Genomic DNA, 17,249 nt, shown 5'->3' on the forward strand with positions numbered 1-17,249 from the left:
CCACTTGTCACCTACCACCACATCACTGGAAACAGAAAAGGAGCTGATCAAAGCCCAAGCAAATGAAAGCGAATGAAGGGATATAATCGTGAGATACACAGCATGAGGACTATGATGAGCACAACAGCATAATGTCCCTGGAGGAAACAAAACAGATCTGACATCCTTACAAATGCTTCATCTCGTTATCCACCCACTCATGACCAGGACTGAACCCACAGCAGCACAGTCAAAAACTATGCAAAGCTTAAAAATTATTTTGCCAGGAGAGCAAACCTGTGGGTGACAAAGGAAGTGAGGTCATCTGGAAAGCCCATGGTCATTATCTGTTTCATTAGGAGAAGCATAAGAAAACGTAAATGTTTTGATAATATATGATACTTATTATTCTAAGCTTGAAATAATGAAGTAGTGCATTTGAAGTGTAGACATCTTTCCATATTCTTCACATTCAATTGTAATTTAATACTATAACATAAAAAAAAATGAATGTCACTTGATCCAGTGTTTTCTGCACTGTCACTGCCTTTTCCATGTGTTGTCACACCAATCTTGTCCCTTTGTCACAACAACATACAATATGAAACTTAATCCTGCTGTATATATAAAATCCTACAGGCACTGAACTGTCAGGGAATTATTTAAGGAATAATCTGAAGATTACCTTATAATACAAAAATCAACATCTGGACACAAAACATCTCTGCCAAGTCATGATTATTGTTGACTGAAAGGAATTTTCATCCCCATCAGTGTCTTTAACCCATTTGCTTAGTTAACATATGCTGAGTATATAGGGTGCAGTCTAGCAGATTAAGCATGTATTAATGAATTTCTTTATTGGAACATACCTGCTTCAAAAGCGCATGTAGGTGTAGGTATTCCTGTAGGTATGTTGGGATTTAACAGATTGTGTCAAATGAAAGATGGTAAAACTACAATTTAAAAACATGCAACATACAACAAATATGGACACCTCTGTGATGAAACAATTATTCAATTGGCAGACAACAATTTCTTTTTCTTCTTCTTCTTCTTGTTATAATAATAATAATAATAATAATGAAACTATTTTAGTCACTGATCAAGTATAAATACTAGGGACATGGTTGACAAGTACAACGAATTCCTTGTTTTTATCAATTTTATAACATGAGTGTTATTAGACTATGTAACATGAACTGTTAATTTGTCTTTTACATTTTACAGAGTAATTGATTCCACATTTATTTTCCAATTGATCAAAAAAAGATTAATTGCAGCCCTAAAATACTATAAACTAAAGCTAAAAATACATTACCAAGAAGAACAAAAATAAGTTTTTATGTGTAAGTGCACATTATTTTCTAATAATATACTGAGCAAACGACATGAGAACAGCATGGTTACAGCTGTGTGAGAAATATTCTGAACTTGTAAAGTATATGTCCATATAGCTAAATACATTTCCAGGCATGGCTTATACTTTGTTATTGTGTAACAGTATTTATTTATAATAAATCAGAGTTTTTAAGTAGCATTGTTTTGTGTTTTCCCCATAGTGTCGTTTTCCCCGTACTACTCTTGATACTGGCTCCTGATTCATCACACACACCTGCAATTCATTCCCTAATCAACTCTGCAGTATATCTACCCTGGTTCTTTTTCAACTTGTTGTCAGATTGTTGTTTCATCCACTCAGGATCATGAGGCCCGAGTTTGCCTAATTAATTGTTACAGTTGCAGGTTATACAGAAGTGATTTAAAAAAAAAAAAATATCTATCTCCACTGAAATAAATGTATCACACAGATTAAATAATGATAAAATAAATAAAAATTGCATACATTTAAATATATACATTAAACTCCAAAAAGAAATGCTTTAAACAGTTGTAGCAACTCTGACAGGTGGTGGGGGGACAAAGGTGGGGAGTGTCACTGATCTCTCAGAGGGAGTCTGAAAGAAAACAGACAAACCAGCTGATTGACTGTAAAATCAACAAAAGTAAGTAGTCTAATCTTCCACCTAGGTATGTTTGATTAGAAAGGCTACCTGCTGTAACATGTTGTAATCAGGTGCAGACACCAGCCCTCCTGACAGCAGGTTACGAGGAGTTGTATCTATTTGGGTTGTGACTGCCTGTGAGTGAAAAGAAAGAAACTAAACCAAACACCGCAACAGGAGGCAGAATTCATTGTTCAGCAAGTAAATGAATACAATGTATGGCAGCTGCCATACCTCTGTCTGTCTGTCTCTCTCTCTATATATATCTATCTATCTATATCTATCTATCTCTCTATATATCTATATCAATATCTCTATATCTCTCTATCTCTATCTATATCTCTATATATATCTATATGAACATTTATTATGTAGGGCGGTGAAGTGATTCTAACCTTCTCAACTGCTCTGCACACTGGATATCTTGTCTGCGGTCCTAAAAAACACCACAACATAAAATAAAATAAAGAGTCAAATATGTATTACCATGTTTTAAGACTTTATCCAGATTTGGTGTTCAACAAGCATACTTACTCCTTTTGTTCTTGTTGCAGTAGACACAGAGGAAGATGAAGCCGCCCAGCAGGAGCAGCAAGAGAAGGCTGGAGGGGATTCCAGCTGCAATGGCAGGGCCACGCAGCCCTTCATCTAGGCTCACTAGGACAAACAGTAAGCAATGATTTTACTGCTGTTTCACCATCACTAACTCTGTGATAAGAAATACAATGCTTTAAAAACACAGACAATCTTGACACTTTGCCATACCTGGACCAATTATTTGGACCTCAGATGGCTCTCCTTCAGTCATTCTAGCTTTGGGGATGATTCGAAACATATACGTCGACATGGGATCAAGATCAAAGATGTCTGTGCTCCTGTCTGAGCCAGGTCTCTGCTGGATGGTGTGGAATTTGTTAGAGCTGACTCTAGTTTGGGTGCCATATCCATCTTTGCTCAGGAGATCTGGTCCTTTCATTTGGATGTCAAACCCTTTGAGAAAGCACATGGAAACATTACTGTTATACTATGTACATACAAACAGACAGAGGAGGAGGCATAACAAAACCTGACATTTGTTTTTCTCAGTACTTTTGTCCATAAAATATTTAGTCACAAAAAACAGCGCTACTCATCTAGAGGCTCATACGTCACATTATATTTACACCCCTATCTTCTGTATTGTTTGGTTTTCAAAACTGTACGGCATTATTCCTGAGGGTTCTGCTGAGATGTACAAATTTAAAACAATACAGGTGTGTGGTGGTTTTAAGAGATATTCTTGTCAAATCAACCTGGAGTTTTCCAGAGCTGCCTTCCTAGATTTAATTACCATTTTACCTGTAACAACAGAGGTAGGCGGGACCTCCCACATCAATGTGGCGATGGTTCCATTTTGATTAGGGAACAAACTGGAATTTGAGATGGACGGTCCTGGAAAGAGAGGGACTGTGAGCGAGAGGGAGATCAAGAGAGGGCAGGAGAGGGGGGTGAGGGTATACCAAGAATGGAGAGCTTTGTTTAAAGGAAAAGAGCAACCTCAGGTACTTAGCTCTTTCTGAGAGCCCACTGTTTCCTTTTACTCTGGTAATGCTATTAGTACTCAAAGTTAGAAGCTGAATGCAACAGAATCTTTGCAGTATTTTAAAATGGCACAAAAACATAACTAGACATAAGCAAAATATGTGGTTAAGTATAAATGCAACAATGTTAAAATAAAATTATATATCTATATCTCTATATATCTCATACACACACACACACACACTGTTACAATAAAGGTTTTTCCATATGTCATATTAAACATACATATTTCTTTCAACAACATAAAGCATATGATGAAAAGTGAATATAAAAAAGTACTCTGAAGGTGAGCTGCATTTAACAATAATTTCTCTTAATATGCTAATTGTTTTCTCAATTAATAAATTCAAAGTTTGGTCTACAAATGTCAGAAAATACAGAAAGATGCCTATCTCAATTTCCTAAAGCCCAAAGTGACATCTAAAATTGTTTGTTTTGTCTGACCAACAGCCCAAAACTCAAATCGATTACTAACAGTTAATACAAAGACTATACTATTAGTTATTGTCATAATAAAGCATATGTACACTTCATTTACCTTGATTACACTTCACTCATATCCTTTAACGTTACTTGATAGCATTATTGTCAGTGTTAGCTAGCTTCTCCAAAATGGACAACAAAGAGAATACAAAAAGATAAGAACAAACTGGACAGACGATGTCAATGCTGTTCTCCTCGAAGAATTGAACCAAGTGATAACAGATGCACACAAGCTGAAGATTTATCAACTGACTAAATCATTGCAAGAAATCTTGAACGAGTCATAGATGAAGTAATGAAGACATACTGAAATATTATCGTGACAGCAGGAAAAGAGATAAGGAGAAAGGAAACTCCCTGAAGAAATCCTTAAGGTGATTTTATGAGACTAAAAGGGCAACCTTTTAGTGGTTTTGTGCAATCAGGTACTCGTTATTTTCCACCTCTGCTTAATGATGAAAGGCAACCAACAAACCAACAAGTGCAATTCTATACCTCTTAGCTGAATTTCCCTTCCATGGCTGCCCAGTGGGTTGTGGCAAGTGCAAGTGTAGTTATGGAGGAGAAAGTTGCTGATATTGTAATCACGAATCTTGAACTGTGTGGTGTCACTGCTGATGTGGTATGTTGTCCCGCTGGTGACAGCCTCGCTGTCTTTGGACCATGACACCACAGCCACAGGCGAGGCGTCACTGACACAGTAGATAGTGACCACTATTTTGCCTTCAGAGTCAACTGTTGTACTCACAGCTGGCAGGACATCCATTGGACTCCCTGGAGAAAAAATATGGTTTTGTTTGGGGTTAGCTACTGCAGTCACTAATGCATATTATGCAGACTTTTTGCTTTCTCAGATTGTTGAGCATTTTCAAATCCATTGGACTGATAAATGGAGATCTGCACTGCTTCCTCCTTGGGCAAAGTTTTAAAAGCATCTCAAAGCACACCTCTTCACCGACACTTTCACTCCCTAAACACAACTCTCATAACCGCCCCCGTTTAAGCTGCCTTGGGTATCTTGAAAGGTGCTACATAAACTTCAGTTATTATTATTAATTGCTAATTATTTAAAAATCAAAAACTTACTTGCAGTGATATTGCACATGTTCTGTTCAATTGGGTGGTCTGCCACGCAAGTGACCGTTTTCCCATTGAGGTTATCTGAGGCGGTGAAGGTCAGGCTGAAGGTCTCCGCTCCACTGCTGGTGTTGCTTAGTGCTGGGAAAGAAAGTTTGGCCTGTGGGGTTCCCCCCAACCACCAACACTCGTACTGCAGATCGACATTATTCACCGAATGCACAGAGCACATTGGATTGTCCAACGGCCTCTCTGTCCAAAGAGAAAATCAGACATTATTAAAGTGAACCATTCATGCACATTTGAGTCCATACTTGCATATATTTTTTAGAATTTAAACAGTATTTTGTCTTTCCTGGCATGACCAAATCATAATTTGTAAGACAAATTGAGGATTGAAGACAAATTCCTGTAAATTAGATGGTGAATCCTATCAGATACAGACACAAACCAGAAAGCTGAAACTCATGCATTTCACACACCATAAACATTTAAAGTCATGTTCTTTCGTCGTTGCTGTTTGGTCTGCTCATTGAGCAGTGTGCATGTATAAACACCTCCTTGAGTGGTCTGTACATATGTGAGATTTAGGACTCCTCTGTGGGAACCAGAAAGGGTCTGACCACCAAAGACCCACTCAACAGTCGGCTGTGGGAATCCCTCGGCCTGGCAGGAGAGACTCAGATAGTCTCCTGATATATAGAAAGGCTGAGCTGGATAGGCCTCGAGTATCGGCTCATCTGGTCCATCTACAGACCACAAAGAATAGAGGAATAGAAGAGAGTTTAAAGAAAATGAGGATACAAACAGAGACAGGACATTAGAAAGACAATGCTCACTCAAAATGGATGCATTGAAGAAGAATTTCAAAGTTATATCTTACACAGCACAGTTACATTAATGTCAGTTGTCACACTGTTGAAGGGGTTCTTTAGTAACACCGTGTACTGTCCTGTGTCGCTTCGGTTTGGCTTGAGAATCACCAGGCTCTGTTGCTCCAACAAGTAATGCGAGTTAGTATTTATCTCTATGCCATTGAAGAACCACATCTGTTCCTCGACCACTCCTTGCAGCATGCTATATTGCAGGGTTAACCGGTCAGTTCCCTCTTGAGCAAAATCAGTCTGTGCACTCAAAATCACATTCTGGATGTTTTCTGTGTAAAAAAAAAAAAAAGTAATGGAACAGGTTGATGAGGTACTTATCATGGCTATTATACCTCTCCTTTCAAATGCACCAAAATGACACTGTAATGTCTGATTAAGATGGCTAATAGGTTTAAGCCGCCATTAAATCCAAACCCCACAACAGCACATCCACAAAATCAGAGCTCAGTCAAGTACTCACCAAATACTTTCAGTGTGAAAGTGGTCGAGGCTTTTCCCAGTCCAGACTTTGTAATTTCAATGGTGTAGTTACTGGTATAGCCAAGCGAAACATTTACAAAGGTAAGGGATCCATGTGGGGCAATCCTGAGCACCTTGCTGTAGTTTTTGGCTATGTCTGGAGGAGAGGGCGAGTTAATAGTCCATGTAAGGACAGGTAAATCTTTCATAAACCAGGTAACCACTGGGTCATGGGCACCACTGAAGGACACAGCCAGAGTCCACATTGCTGCCAGATATAGCATTCACCGGAGCAGGACCAGCAGGGGAAACCTCCAGTTTACAGTATGCACCTGTCAGTGTGGAGCCAAGTGATTAGTTTAAAGAGGAAATATTAATTTTACAATTCTCTAAATTTAGAAACGGATGAGAGCCGTTTATGCAATAACTGCTGATAGGTGGCAAGTGAATACCGTATGCTTATAGTGCATGTTTGATCCTATTTAAATAAGAACAAATAGAATGACCATGGTTCAAGGAAAATCCTAAACAAAAGTGATCAATGTTGCGTCAAGTTTGAAAACTTAAACCTGGATTTTAGTTTTTAATCTTACCTTGAAAAGTCAATTTAAGTAAAAAGGCCAGAAAAACTGCGATTAATCTCCCACATGCATCCAGCCACGTCATTTTAACGAAACAGGACGGCACCGGAGTAGCCTGCTCAGGACATCAGGAGTAGGCAACCCGAGAACCTTTTTACAAAGTAAAGAGACTGCTGATATTCCCAGCACATACAATTACAAGCAAGAAAAGTGCTTGGACAGCAGTGGCTGAACTGCCTGTGTATCCTCCGGCGTGCTCTTTAGCTGCAGCTGTCAGCAGGGCGCGCCACTAACTTGGCTCACCTGTGCTGATTCAAAGCCTTGACTGCGCGCGCGAGACCGCGCCCCTCATGTCATTTCACATACCAGTAGCCTACTATTGTAGCCTATTTCTCTTTCGTTAAAATGACTTCTTCTACTTGGCCTAGGGTAGTCCCAACGACCATAACGACTGTCGTTACAACAGCCAGGAGCACTAACGAACCAGCGGTATCGACGAACCTAATGATCCCACAGAGGTTAAATGGCTGAGTTTCCCTACCTGTCAGTCAGAACTGAATTAGCGTTATTCTTTCAGGGACGAAACGTCTTCTAGTATCTTCAACCAAGTCCAATTGCCCTTAACCTTCTTTGGGTAACTATGACCTGGATGACTAAGAACCTGCACAGACAGATAAAACGTAAACTACAAACAGGAATTAACAAGACTTAATATGAATACCATTTGTAAAGTCGACAGCCTAAGGGCAGTGGCAAAATAGGTCCTAGGACAGAGACCCCATCGCATAACTGCATTAAAAATGAAATCACCATGGGCACTTATCATCATGTGCCCTATTTAAGCGAAGGCTTCTCAACCCGGGTGTAAATGGCTTCCTTGACACCAACAAATATAATAATAGATGTTATACAGTAAGAACACTGCTTTAGCAATAATTCACCAGTTGATCCAATAAATCACCCGGTCTTACCAACACAATTTGTTATCTATCTTTTTTGTGTTAACAAAGTCACTGCATTGGTTCTTACTGTCCTGGAAAGATTCAGTGTGTTGTAAATGACAGTAAAAAGGACTCCTGCACAGTCCCAATCATAAAAGTTCGAATGCTGCAATGTATCCTTACTTTCAGACTACATTATCTTTGAGAAATTGTTACTGTAGTTTCAAAACAAAAGAAATACCAAAAGAACAGTGACAGTGTATTTATAAACGAAAACAACTGGTAGCTTTATTGTCATGGTAATGTTCTGTACAATCAACACAGATTTGAGGCGCTTATGGTAAAATTGTTATTTATGATAATCTTCCCTTGCTCATACTGAGAGACACCGCCTAGGCAGTCCTGAAATCTAGATAGAATTACACAACTATACAAATTACCAGTAGACATGATGCTAATCTTGAAGGTCATAATCCTCAACATGTTCAGGTCCATATTTACATATATCATTTACAAAAACTGTACCTCTTAACATGTGTGACTACAGATATACAAGATTAAACAGCTGAGTCAAGCAACTGTTGGTGAAACGCATCGTACAGGTGGCTTTGATGTACAGTGCAATTCAAACAGCACCATCAATGATGGGAAGTTTATGGGTTTTAATTATTGCATAAAGACTGCTTGTCTAAAGTTAGATTAGTAGCCTGTGATACAGATGAATCACCTGTGTAAGTTAAAAGACTAGATATCCTTTTGGGGTTGTCTGGGTTTGCTGCAGGACAGTGTTTCTCAGTAGTCCTCTTGTCACTCTCTTCAAGCATAACCTCAGGAGTTACAGTCTCAAACAGAGGAGCTAGACGGATACATATAGTCTTCCGGGTGAGCTTATGCAATACAGTCCAATTATTAGTCCTGCAAGGAGAAAAGGAGAATGTAGATATGTAATTCTTAATAAAAACTTAATATCTTTAATTAGTTTTGCTTCCGTCACCACAACACACATAATACTCTTTGTCAAAGCAAGTAATTTGTTTTTTAACAATGAGTGGATGGTGATATAAAGGATATAACATTAATATTCCAAGCAAGCAATTCTATCATTCATCACAAAAGGTAACTCTACATGCTCGTCTCTGCATGCAGCAATGTATCAAGTCATAATCAAGAGGCAGAAGTAGGTTTATCAAGAATAATGTGCGTGTAGCTCAGCTAGTACAGAGTCCCGACCTCCCAACATCCTGTACATATATCTACAGTGGGTACGGAAAGTATTCAGACCCCTTTAAATTTTTCACAATTTTTTTTAATTGCAGCCATTTTCCAAAAATCAAAAAAAGTTCATTTTATTTCTCAGTAATGTACACTCAGCACCCCATCTTGACAGAAAAAAACAGAAATGTAGAAATGTATGCAAATTTATTAAAAAAGAAAAACTGAAATATCACATGGTCATAAATATTCAGACCCTTTGCTGTGACACTCACTCATGTGTATTTCTTCTGATCCTCCTTGAGTTGGTTCTACACCTTCATTGGAGTCCTGCTGTGTGTAATTATACTGATTGGACTTGATTAGGAAAGCCACACACCTGTCTATATAAGACCTTACAGCTCACAGTGCATGTCAGAGCAAATGAGAATCATGAGGTCGAAGGAACTGCCTGAAGAGCTCAGAGACAGAATTGTAGCAAGGCACAGATCTGGCCAAGGTTACAAAACAATTTCTGCAGTACTCAAGGTTCCTAAGAGCACAGTGGCCTCCATAATCCTTAAATGGAAGAAGTTTAGGACGACCAGAACTCTTCCTAGAGCTGGCCGTCCGGCCAAACTGAACAATCGTGGGAGAAGAGCCTTGGTGAGAGAGGTAAAGAAGAACCCAAAGGTCACTGTGGCTGAGCTCCAGAGATGCAGTCGGGAGATGGGAGAAAGTTGTAGTAAGTCAACCATCACTGCAGCAATCCACCAGTCGGGGCTTTATGGCAGAGTGGCCCGACGGAAGCCTCTCCTCAGTGCAAGACACATGAAAGCCCGCATGGAGTTTGCCAAAAAAACACATGAAGGACTCCCAGACTATGAGAAATAAGATTCTCTGGTCTGATGAGACCAAGATAGAACTTTTTGGCCTTAATTCTAAGCGGTATGTGTGGAGAAAACCAGGCACTGCTCATCACCTGTCCAATACAGTCTCAACAGTGAAACATGGTGGTGGCAGCATCATGCTGTGGGGGTGTTTTTCAGCTGCAGGGACAGGACACTGGTTGCAATTGAAGGAAAGATGAATGCAGCCAAGTACAGAGATATCTTGGAAGAAAACCTCATCCAGAGTGCTCAGGACCTCAGACTGGGCTGAAGTTTCACCTTCTAACAAGACAATCACCCTAAGCACACCGCTAAAATAACAAAGGAGCGGCTTCGGAACAATTCTGTGACCATTCTTGACTGGCCCAGCCAGAGTCCTGACCTAAACCCAATTGAGCATCTCTGGAGAGACCTGAAAATGGCTGTCTACCACTGTTCACCATCCAACCTGACGGAACTGGAGAGGATCTGCAAGAAAGAATGGCAGAGGATCCCGAAATCCAGGTGTGACAAACTTGTTGCATCATTCCCAAGAAGACTCATGGCTGTACTAAAGGGTGCTTCTACTCAATACTGAGCAAAGGGTCTGAATACTTATGACCATGTGATATTTCAGTTTCTTTTTTTAATAAATTTGCATAAATTTCTACATTTGTTTTTTTTTGTCAAGATGGGGTGCTGAGCGTACATTAATGAGAAATAAAATGAATTTTGATTTTTGGAAAATGGCTGCAATGCAACAGAGTGGAAAAATGTAATGGGGTCTGAATACTTTCCGTACCCACTGTATATCCTCTAATCACCTGACATTATAGTTGCAACGATTAGTTAATAATCAATTGGTCAGTTGACAGAAAATGAATCTGCAACTATTTCGATTATCGGAGCACCCCCATGACTTAGGGGTTAAGACAACCATGCCACAAAATGTAATTTTCTACGCAAAAACACCAAACATAATTTGGTTTGAGCTTCTTTTATGTGGCAATTTGCTACTTTTTTTCCAGTTCTTTTTCATTGTAAATTGAAAATCTATTACTCGTTGTTGGTTGGACAAATCAGGACATCTGACACAATTTTGTACTGAAAACTGTTGACTGACATTTTCCTATTTTTTCTTACAATGTCTGGATTAAACTATTAATAATAATAATTGTTTGTCGTAGCCCAGGCTGATATAATAAAGTACATATTTACAAATCATTGCAAATTGTTTGATACTACTGGATCCTTGCTAAATACGTGTATTGATATATTCAGTTAGTTTCGGTCAGGCTCTACGCTGGCCGATACAGTGATACTCACCTTTCTGCTAAGTTCTGTACTCCCCTGCTTATGCTCCTAAAGCCTCTATATCCTCCCTGCCTCCTTCAGTTTGGCCACCAGATCAGCCACCGTCTCGACCTTCATCCCTGCCTGTCTCTGTGGGGGCTCATCCACTCTCAACACCTCCAACTGTGATGTGAGCGCTACTCCTAAGTCTGCAGGCTTCATGTTAGCTATCTTCTTTTTCTTGGCTTTCTGAAAGTTGAAACACAGAAGGGGAATACACAGATTCTGTACTATTTTGCAACAACAGACAGTCCATCTAACAATTATGAAAAGGGAATACTGCATAGAATCAAAGTTTTGTATATATTTACTTAAATAGGCTGCATGCCCTTATTTTACGGTTTAATTTTTTGAATACAAACAAGACTATTTCATGCCATCTTCTGGCCTCTTGTCTCTGCTACCTACCATGATGTTAGGTAGGGTGGCGTATCTGGGGGTGTTGAGTCGAAGGTCTGCGGTAACCACTGCCGGTGTGTTGATCCTAATAGTTTCCAGGCCACCATCAATTTCTCTCACCACTTTAACCTTGTCTCCTTCCAGTGACACCTCTGATGCAAAGGTACCCTGCAATATGAAGACACAGTACAAATTCATACAATTAAATACACAAACAATAAGCACTATTGTCAAAACAGACCATCTGGAAAATAGTGAAACTGTTCATAAGTAACTACACTTTAATTGTAACTAATCCTGGGTAACTGCATCTTAAATGATGTGAGATATGTGCTCCATCTATTGGCCAGTAGAACTTCACCTCAACTGTCCAAGCAGCCTTTAACCTACTATGCTGAACTGTGCAGGATTACTTTAGCGCTTACTGACTGAAAACTTTAGTCTCTGCTAACTTTGACATGGCTGGGCAGAGGCTTAGCCTGACATCAGCACTGCTACCTCACACATTTGACACACTAAAGACAAATGAGAAAAATAGAAACTGACTTCCAGTAATACAGACCCTTAGGAGTCAGAGCATTTTAGGCTGTTATCTATGTTTGCTAGGTCCATACCAATAACTGCATTAAAGTTAGAACTCACCTGAGGCCAGTCCAGTAAAGCTGCTGTCATCTGGCCAGTCTGATTGCAGTCATCATCGATGGCCTATGACAGCAACACAAGTCATTTAATGATGGTAACAGTAATGCAAGACCTGAGTATTCATCACAGTTTGAGAGCAGGAGGTATGATCTGATTGTTAACGAGGCTGGCCAAATACTTGGACAAATTATATTTTGATGCTTTGGCAACACTGTTCTTGAAACTTTCATGTCAATCAAGCCCTTTGAATTGAACGGAACTTGAGTGAACTTAATCGTGATTTGTTTGAACCTGTTTTCCAAGGATAACAAGTTGAGCGTCCTCCTTCTTGGCCAAAGCAGCCATGATCTTGGAGACCTGCAGAGGTCCCAGGGTTTCATAGTCTTTCCCAGTCACTTCCACATGAATGCCACGATCTGCTCCCATGGCAAGAGCAGTACGGATGGTCTCCTAAGTGAGAGACAAATACAGAACTTATTAGGGGGCATTAAAGAGGTGGTATTATGCTCATTTTCAGGTTCAAAATCTTAATTAGGGGCTGTACCAGAACAGTTTTACATGGTTTAATTTTCAAAAAACACCATATTTGTCTCATACTGCACATTGCTGCAGCTCCTCTTTTCACCGTTGTACGCTCCGCTTTTGAGCTACAGAGTGATGCATCTTACTTGTACAAAATCTTTGTTGAGAGTTGCACATGCGCAGTTCCCAGGTAAGAACTACTAGCTAATCAGAAGCAGAGAAGGGCGGGTTGTAAGAAACAAGATTGTGTGATCCAAATCAAAGCCGCTTCAGACTGCGACCGTAACCTAACAGATGGTATAAGTTACTCAAGTCCACAGCATCATTGTTCCACATCTTACCATCAGGACTAAACATTGAACTGTTGCCGGTGTTCTGACGATCTATGCTGCCTTGCCGAAAAACGCTACCATAGCGCAAATCAATAGACTCGACTCTATTCGGCCCTGTTCTGTTTTCCGTTGCAGATAGTACGTAGCTTGTTGTCATAGCGACGCCACACACACAACTGCCGCAACGTAATGTTCAATGCGACACACACACCAGCGATCCACACATCTTTCTCTTTTTTAAGTTAAAACATTTCAACATTCCTCAGAATGTAAAGACAGATAAGCTGTATAAAAACCTTCCAGCTGTGTTTTCCTCTGCCGTTGTTGCTGCAGCGGTCTGTGTGACGGCGGGAGCAGAGGGCTCTGTGAGCGGGCGGCTGGCTGGCCTCACACGCCCCTGTCTATATTCGAAATCTACACAGTTGATTTCTCACCTCAAAACTTCTCAGAAGTGGATTTAGTGATGAAATTCCAATACGAAAACTGTAAAATATAAAACTTTCTGTTGCTGGCCTCTGTCTGGTTCACGCAATGATGATGCAGTGAATAGTGATTCTCTCTGACCAATCAGCAGTCTGTCGTGTTTTCACGTCACATTTTAGTGTCCCTCAGCTGGCTTGGAACCTCGACGGAGGTGAAGTCATACGAAAAAAAAAAAGTAGCTGGAATCAGGTACAGGTACAAAATTTCTACAATGGAAAACCAAACAAAGGCGAGTCGAGCCAAAGGGCCTCCGCTCAGACTAGCTTGGTTTGAGGCCGTGCCTGAACCCGCTAGCCGCTTGGCAAGCTTTATGATGCGTTTTCATTGTGACGTCACAAGTAAAGGAAGTGAAGGGCTGGACTACAAACGAGCCGTTTTCAAGCAGTTCAGAGCAGAGCTTTCTGTGGGAGATGGGAACTCCCTTTGGGCTTTTTCACTTTGCAAACCTGTTACATGCACAAAAAAGAGATATAACTCAATAAAAGGAGAGGGGAAAAGCCAAAAAGCATAATACCACCTCTTTAATATAATTGGGTGTTGCTGCTCCCGAATTAAAATATGTTACCCAAAAGGATTAAAACGCATGTAGTAGGGCCTCCAATGTACACCACATTTATCTTCATATTAATAAATGCAACTGTAACTACTTTTTATATTCATCCATGCGTAAAACTTAATTTCTCACATTGACTCGCTCCTGAACTTTGCCCTGATTAATTACAGTATGGCTATTAAACATTATGGACCCGAAATCCTGGTTATACATCACTGGTTGCTGTGACTATTCTCAGTTTACACACATGGGATTCCAACAATATATTTAAATTAGATAAGAAATTATAGGCCAGGCCTGCACTCTGGTTTTGTGTACAGAAAATTAAATTAAAAGTCTGAAACTGCTAGAAAGAACCCTTCCAAAAGTAGGCAAACTTCCACACCACACTGTATTTCTCAAGGAAATTGGTTAACAAGGCAGGGGTGCAGAGTCTGGCCCCATCTCACCACCTGTGCTTGCTGCGGCCCGCAGCTGACAGCCACAACCTCCTTAATAAGCTTCTTCTCCTTTAGCTTGACCGCCTCCTCCACAGCAATCTCACAGAAGGGATTCATTGAGTGCTTCACACCATCCGTCACCACGCCACTGTTGTCCGGCTTCACGCGAATCTGACAGGGAAGAAGGCCGCAGGACAGAGTCACTACAGGGGGTGCCAGATGACAAACAACCCAGATAGCCTGGATTCTAGGGCAAAATGTCAGGCACTCACACAGGCAGTGAGCCGGCAAAGTGTCTAAAAAGGTGAAAAGGCAAGACATAAAACCTTGTCGCTGGCAAAATATGACATGTGTTTAATATGTTCAGTTTTAGATGAGCTCCATCTCCTCTTTGATTGTTCTGCATTGGTTTACTATAGCAAAAATGACATAAAAACTTCCACTCATGGTATTTTGGTAAATAGACTGCACTTATAAAAGCACCTTTCTAGTCGTCAGACCATTCAAAACGCTTAACAATAGATACCATGCAATGTGCACATCAAAATGGAACTAACATTCAGGCAATTTGGAGGTCAGTATTTTGCTCGAGGACACATTGACATGCAGACTGGAGGAGCCGGGGATGGAACCATTGACCTTCAGATTAGTGGATGACTGAGCCCTCCTTTTTTTATATATCAAACTTGTAATCTGGAAAAAGGGTCTGGTGTGCAGGGATTTGATCCTGCAGTCAGATCGTCAGCAGATCGCTGTGCTGTTCAGACTACACAACTGTTGTGATGGGAGTCTTAAAGTCGTTGTTGCAAGAGCAATAGTCAGCTCAGCGGTGGTGCTTATGTTGGGCGATAGGGCATGGCTCGTATTCCAATTCATACCAAAGGAATTTGAGGTCAGGACTCTGTGCAAGTCAAGTTCATCCACAACAAAGTGGAAAAACGTTTTGTCATGGTCCTGGCTTTGTCACAGGGACAGAGTAATGTTAAAACAGAAGAGGGTCTTCCCCAAACTGTAGCCACAAAGTTGGAAGTATACTATTGCCTGCCTATGGCTATTTGCATTGTAAAATGTAGCTTTAAGATTTCCCTAAAACAGAACTAAGAGACTAAGAAAACAGACTTAAGGGAACCATGAAAAACAGTTGCAGACCAAAAAGACACAAATGTATTTAGACAGGGGTGTCAATATGCTAGTGTAGGATTGGGAAGCCCTTAAATTGATTCTAAAGGGAGTGTGCAAATTGTTCAGCCAGGCACTAACTTTAGGTTACACAACTTGAAAACAGCTGCCAGAAAGCTATTCAGGTAACGAGCAAGAAGCCAAATACAGTGTTTCTAACAATAATCTAGACGTCTCATCATACTGCATCCTGTAAAATGACATTGTGAGTTCAGCTGTAGACTGACTGGTTAACGTTATCTGTCAAATGTGTAAACAGTTAGTTGTGCTCTTTGCTCTTGTGCCACAGCCAGCTGGCGTCAGCAGGCTAACGTTAGCTAGCCGAACACAAAGTCAAATAAGAGAGCGCGGGGGGGGACGTGCGAAGAATATTAACGTTACCTTAACGGCGTAGTCAATGACACGCTTGACTCCAACAAGAACACGACCAGACATTGTAGCTGAAGCGTTTACCTAGGCAGTAAGTCAGAAGACTGCTAACGTAACAGAGTCACCGCAATGGACCTTCACTCAAGGAGGAGAGGTCGGACTGATTTCAGGGTGAATCCAGGGAAGGCGGTTGAAAGGACCGCCCACCATTCCAGCCAATGAGAAGCAGACCTAATTGAACGCTCCCTGCACTGATTGGCTGAAACGCAATTGAAGCCGTTCTTTAATTCAACGAAATGTCAGTTGGTGCCGTTGTTTCAGTGAATGAATAACCACAACTTAATTTAAGATTTTTGGCAAAGCGTCTTAAATCCCGTTTAATGTCGCTGTCGATTGTCATTGTTTAAACTCCTCAAACAGTGGGAATTTCAACCAATCCCCTGCATAGATAAAGTGGTGCTCTTCGTTTTTTTGCCCTAAACAAAACCCGAAGAAGAAACGTTCCGCTTTATGTGGGGGAAAGTTCAGGGCAAATAAATGAGGATCAAGTCACTTGAGCTTCAAATGACACGTGAAGTTACACATAACATAAGCATGACTTGGCAACCTATGATCACAGTTTATGATTTTAAGATTTACTTATTTGTTATTTTTGTTTTTCAATCCTGTCTGTTTATTCCTATGTCTTCTAATATCAAAGACCAGTAGAAAAAAACTTATTTTCTTGTATATTAAAAAATATTTGTTTTTGCCATGCTCTTGTTCCGTTTTTCTTCTACATAATCTCTTCATCTCTTGTGCCTGATTTCTTCTCTTTAAATTGATTGTTGTTCCCTTTGTTTTGTATTTTTGAAGTAAACAGATTGAGAGAGAGAAAGAGAGATAACACAGAGCTATAGAAGTATGAAATCATCTGACATCAT

At 40.2% G+C, this 17,249-nt stretch overlaps 2 protein-coding genes across 2 annotated transcripts; both read right to left on the reverse strand.

The window, feature by feature from the left end:
• Window positions 1-817: 817 nt before the first annotated feature.
• vsig10l (V-set and immunoglobulin domain containing 10 like) lies at window positions 818-7,138 on the reverse strand. The gene is given in 13 exon segments (XM_038712448.1): window positions 818-1,937; window positions 2,034-2,120; window positions 2,381-2,421; window positions 2,520-2,642; window positions 2,751-2,975; window positions 3,324-3,416; window positions 4,545-4,823; window positions 5,136-5,378; window positions 5,609-5,875; window positions 6,010-6,282; window positions 6,474-6,732; window positions 6,734-6,804; window positions 7,120-7,138. Coding segments are annotated over 13 exon segments (2,055 nt in total). The 3' UTR covers window positions 818-1,862.
• A 1,114-nt stretch (window positions 7,139-8,252) lies between these two features.
• Window positions 8,253-16,497, reverse strand: etfb (electron transfer flavoprotein subunit beta). The gene is made up of 7 exons (XM_038710823.1): window positions 16,339-16,497; window positions 14,791-14,949; window positions 12,740-12,898; window positions 12,449-12,511; window positions 11,816-11,974; window positions 11,381-11,596; window positions 8,253-8,909 (listed from the first exon to the last, which is right to left on the reverse strand). The coding sequence occupies exons 1-6, from the start codon at window positions 16,390-16,392 to the stop codon at window positions 11,426-11,428; spliced, it is 765 nt and encodes a 254-aa protein (XP_038566751.1). The 5' UTR covers window positions 16,393-16,497; the 3' UTR covers window positions 8,253-8,909; window positions 11,381-11,425.
• Between the last annotated feature and the right edge of the window lie 752 nt (window positions 16,498-17,249).

Source organism: Micropterus salmoides, unplaced genomic scaffold (genome assembly GCF_014851395.1).
Source record: "Micropterus salmoides isolate LMB-PRFRI ecotype aquatic unplaced genomic scaffold, ASM1485139v1 Ms_hic_scaffold_11, whole genome shotgun sequence".
Lineage (NCBI taxonomy): Eukaryota > Metazoa > Chordata > Actinopteri > Centrarchiformes > Centrarchidae > Micropterus > Micropterus salmoides.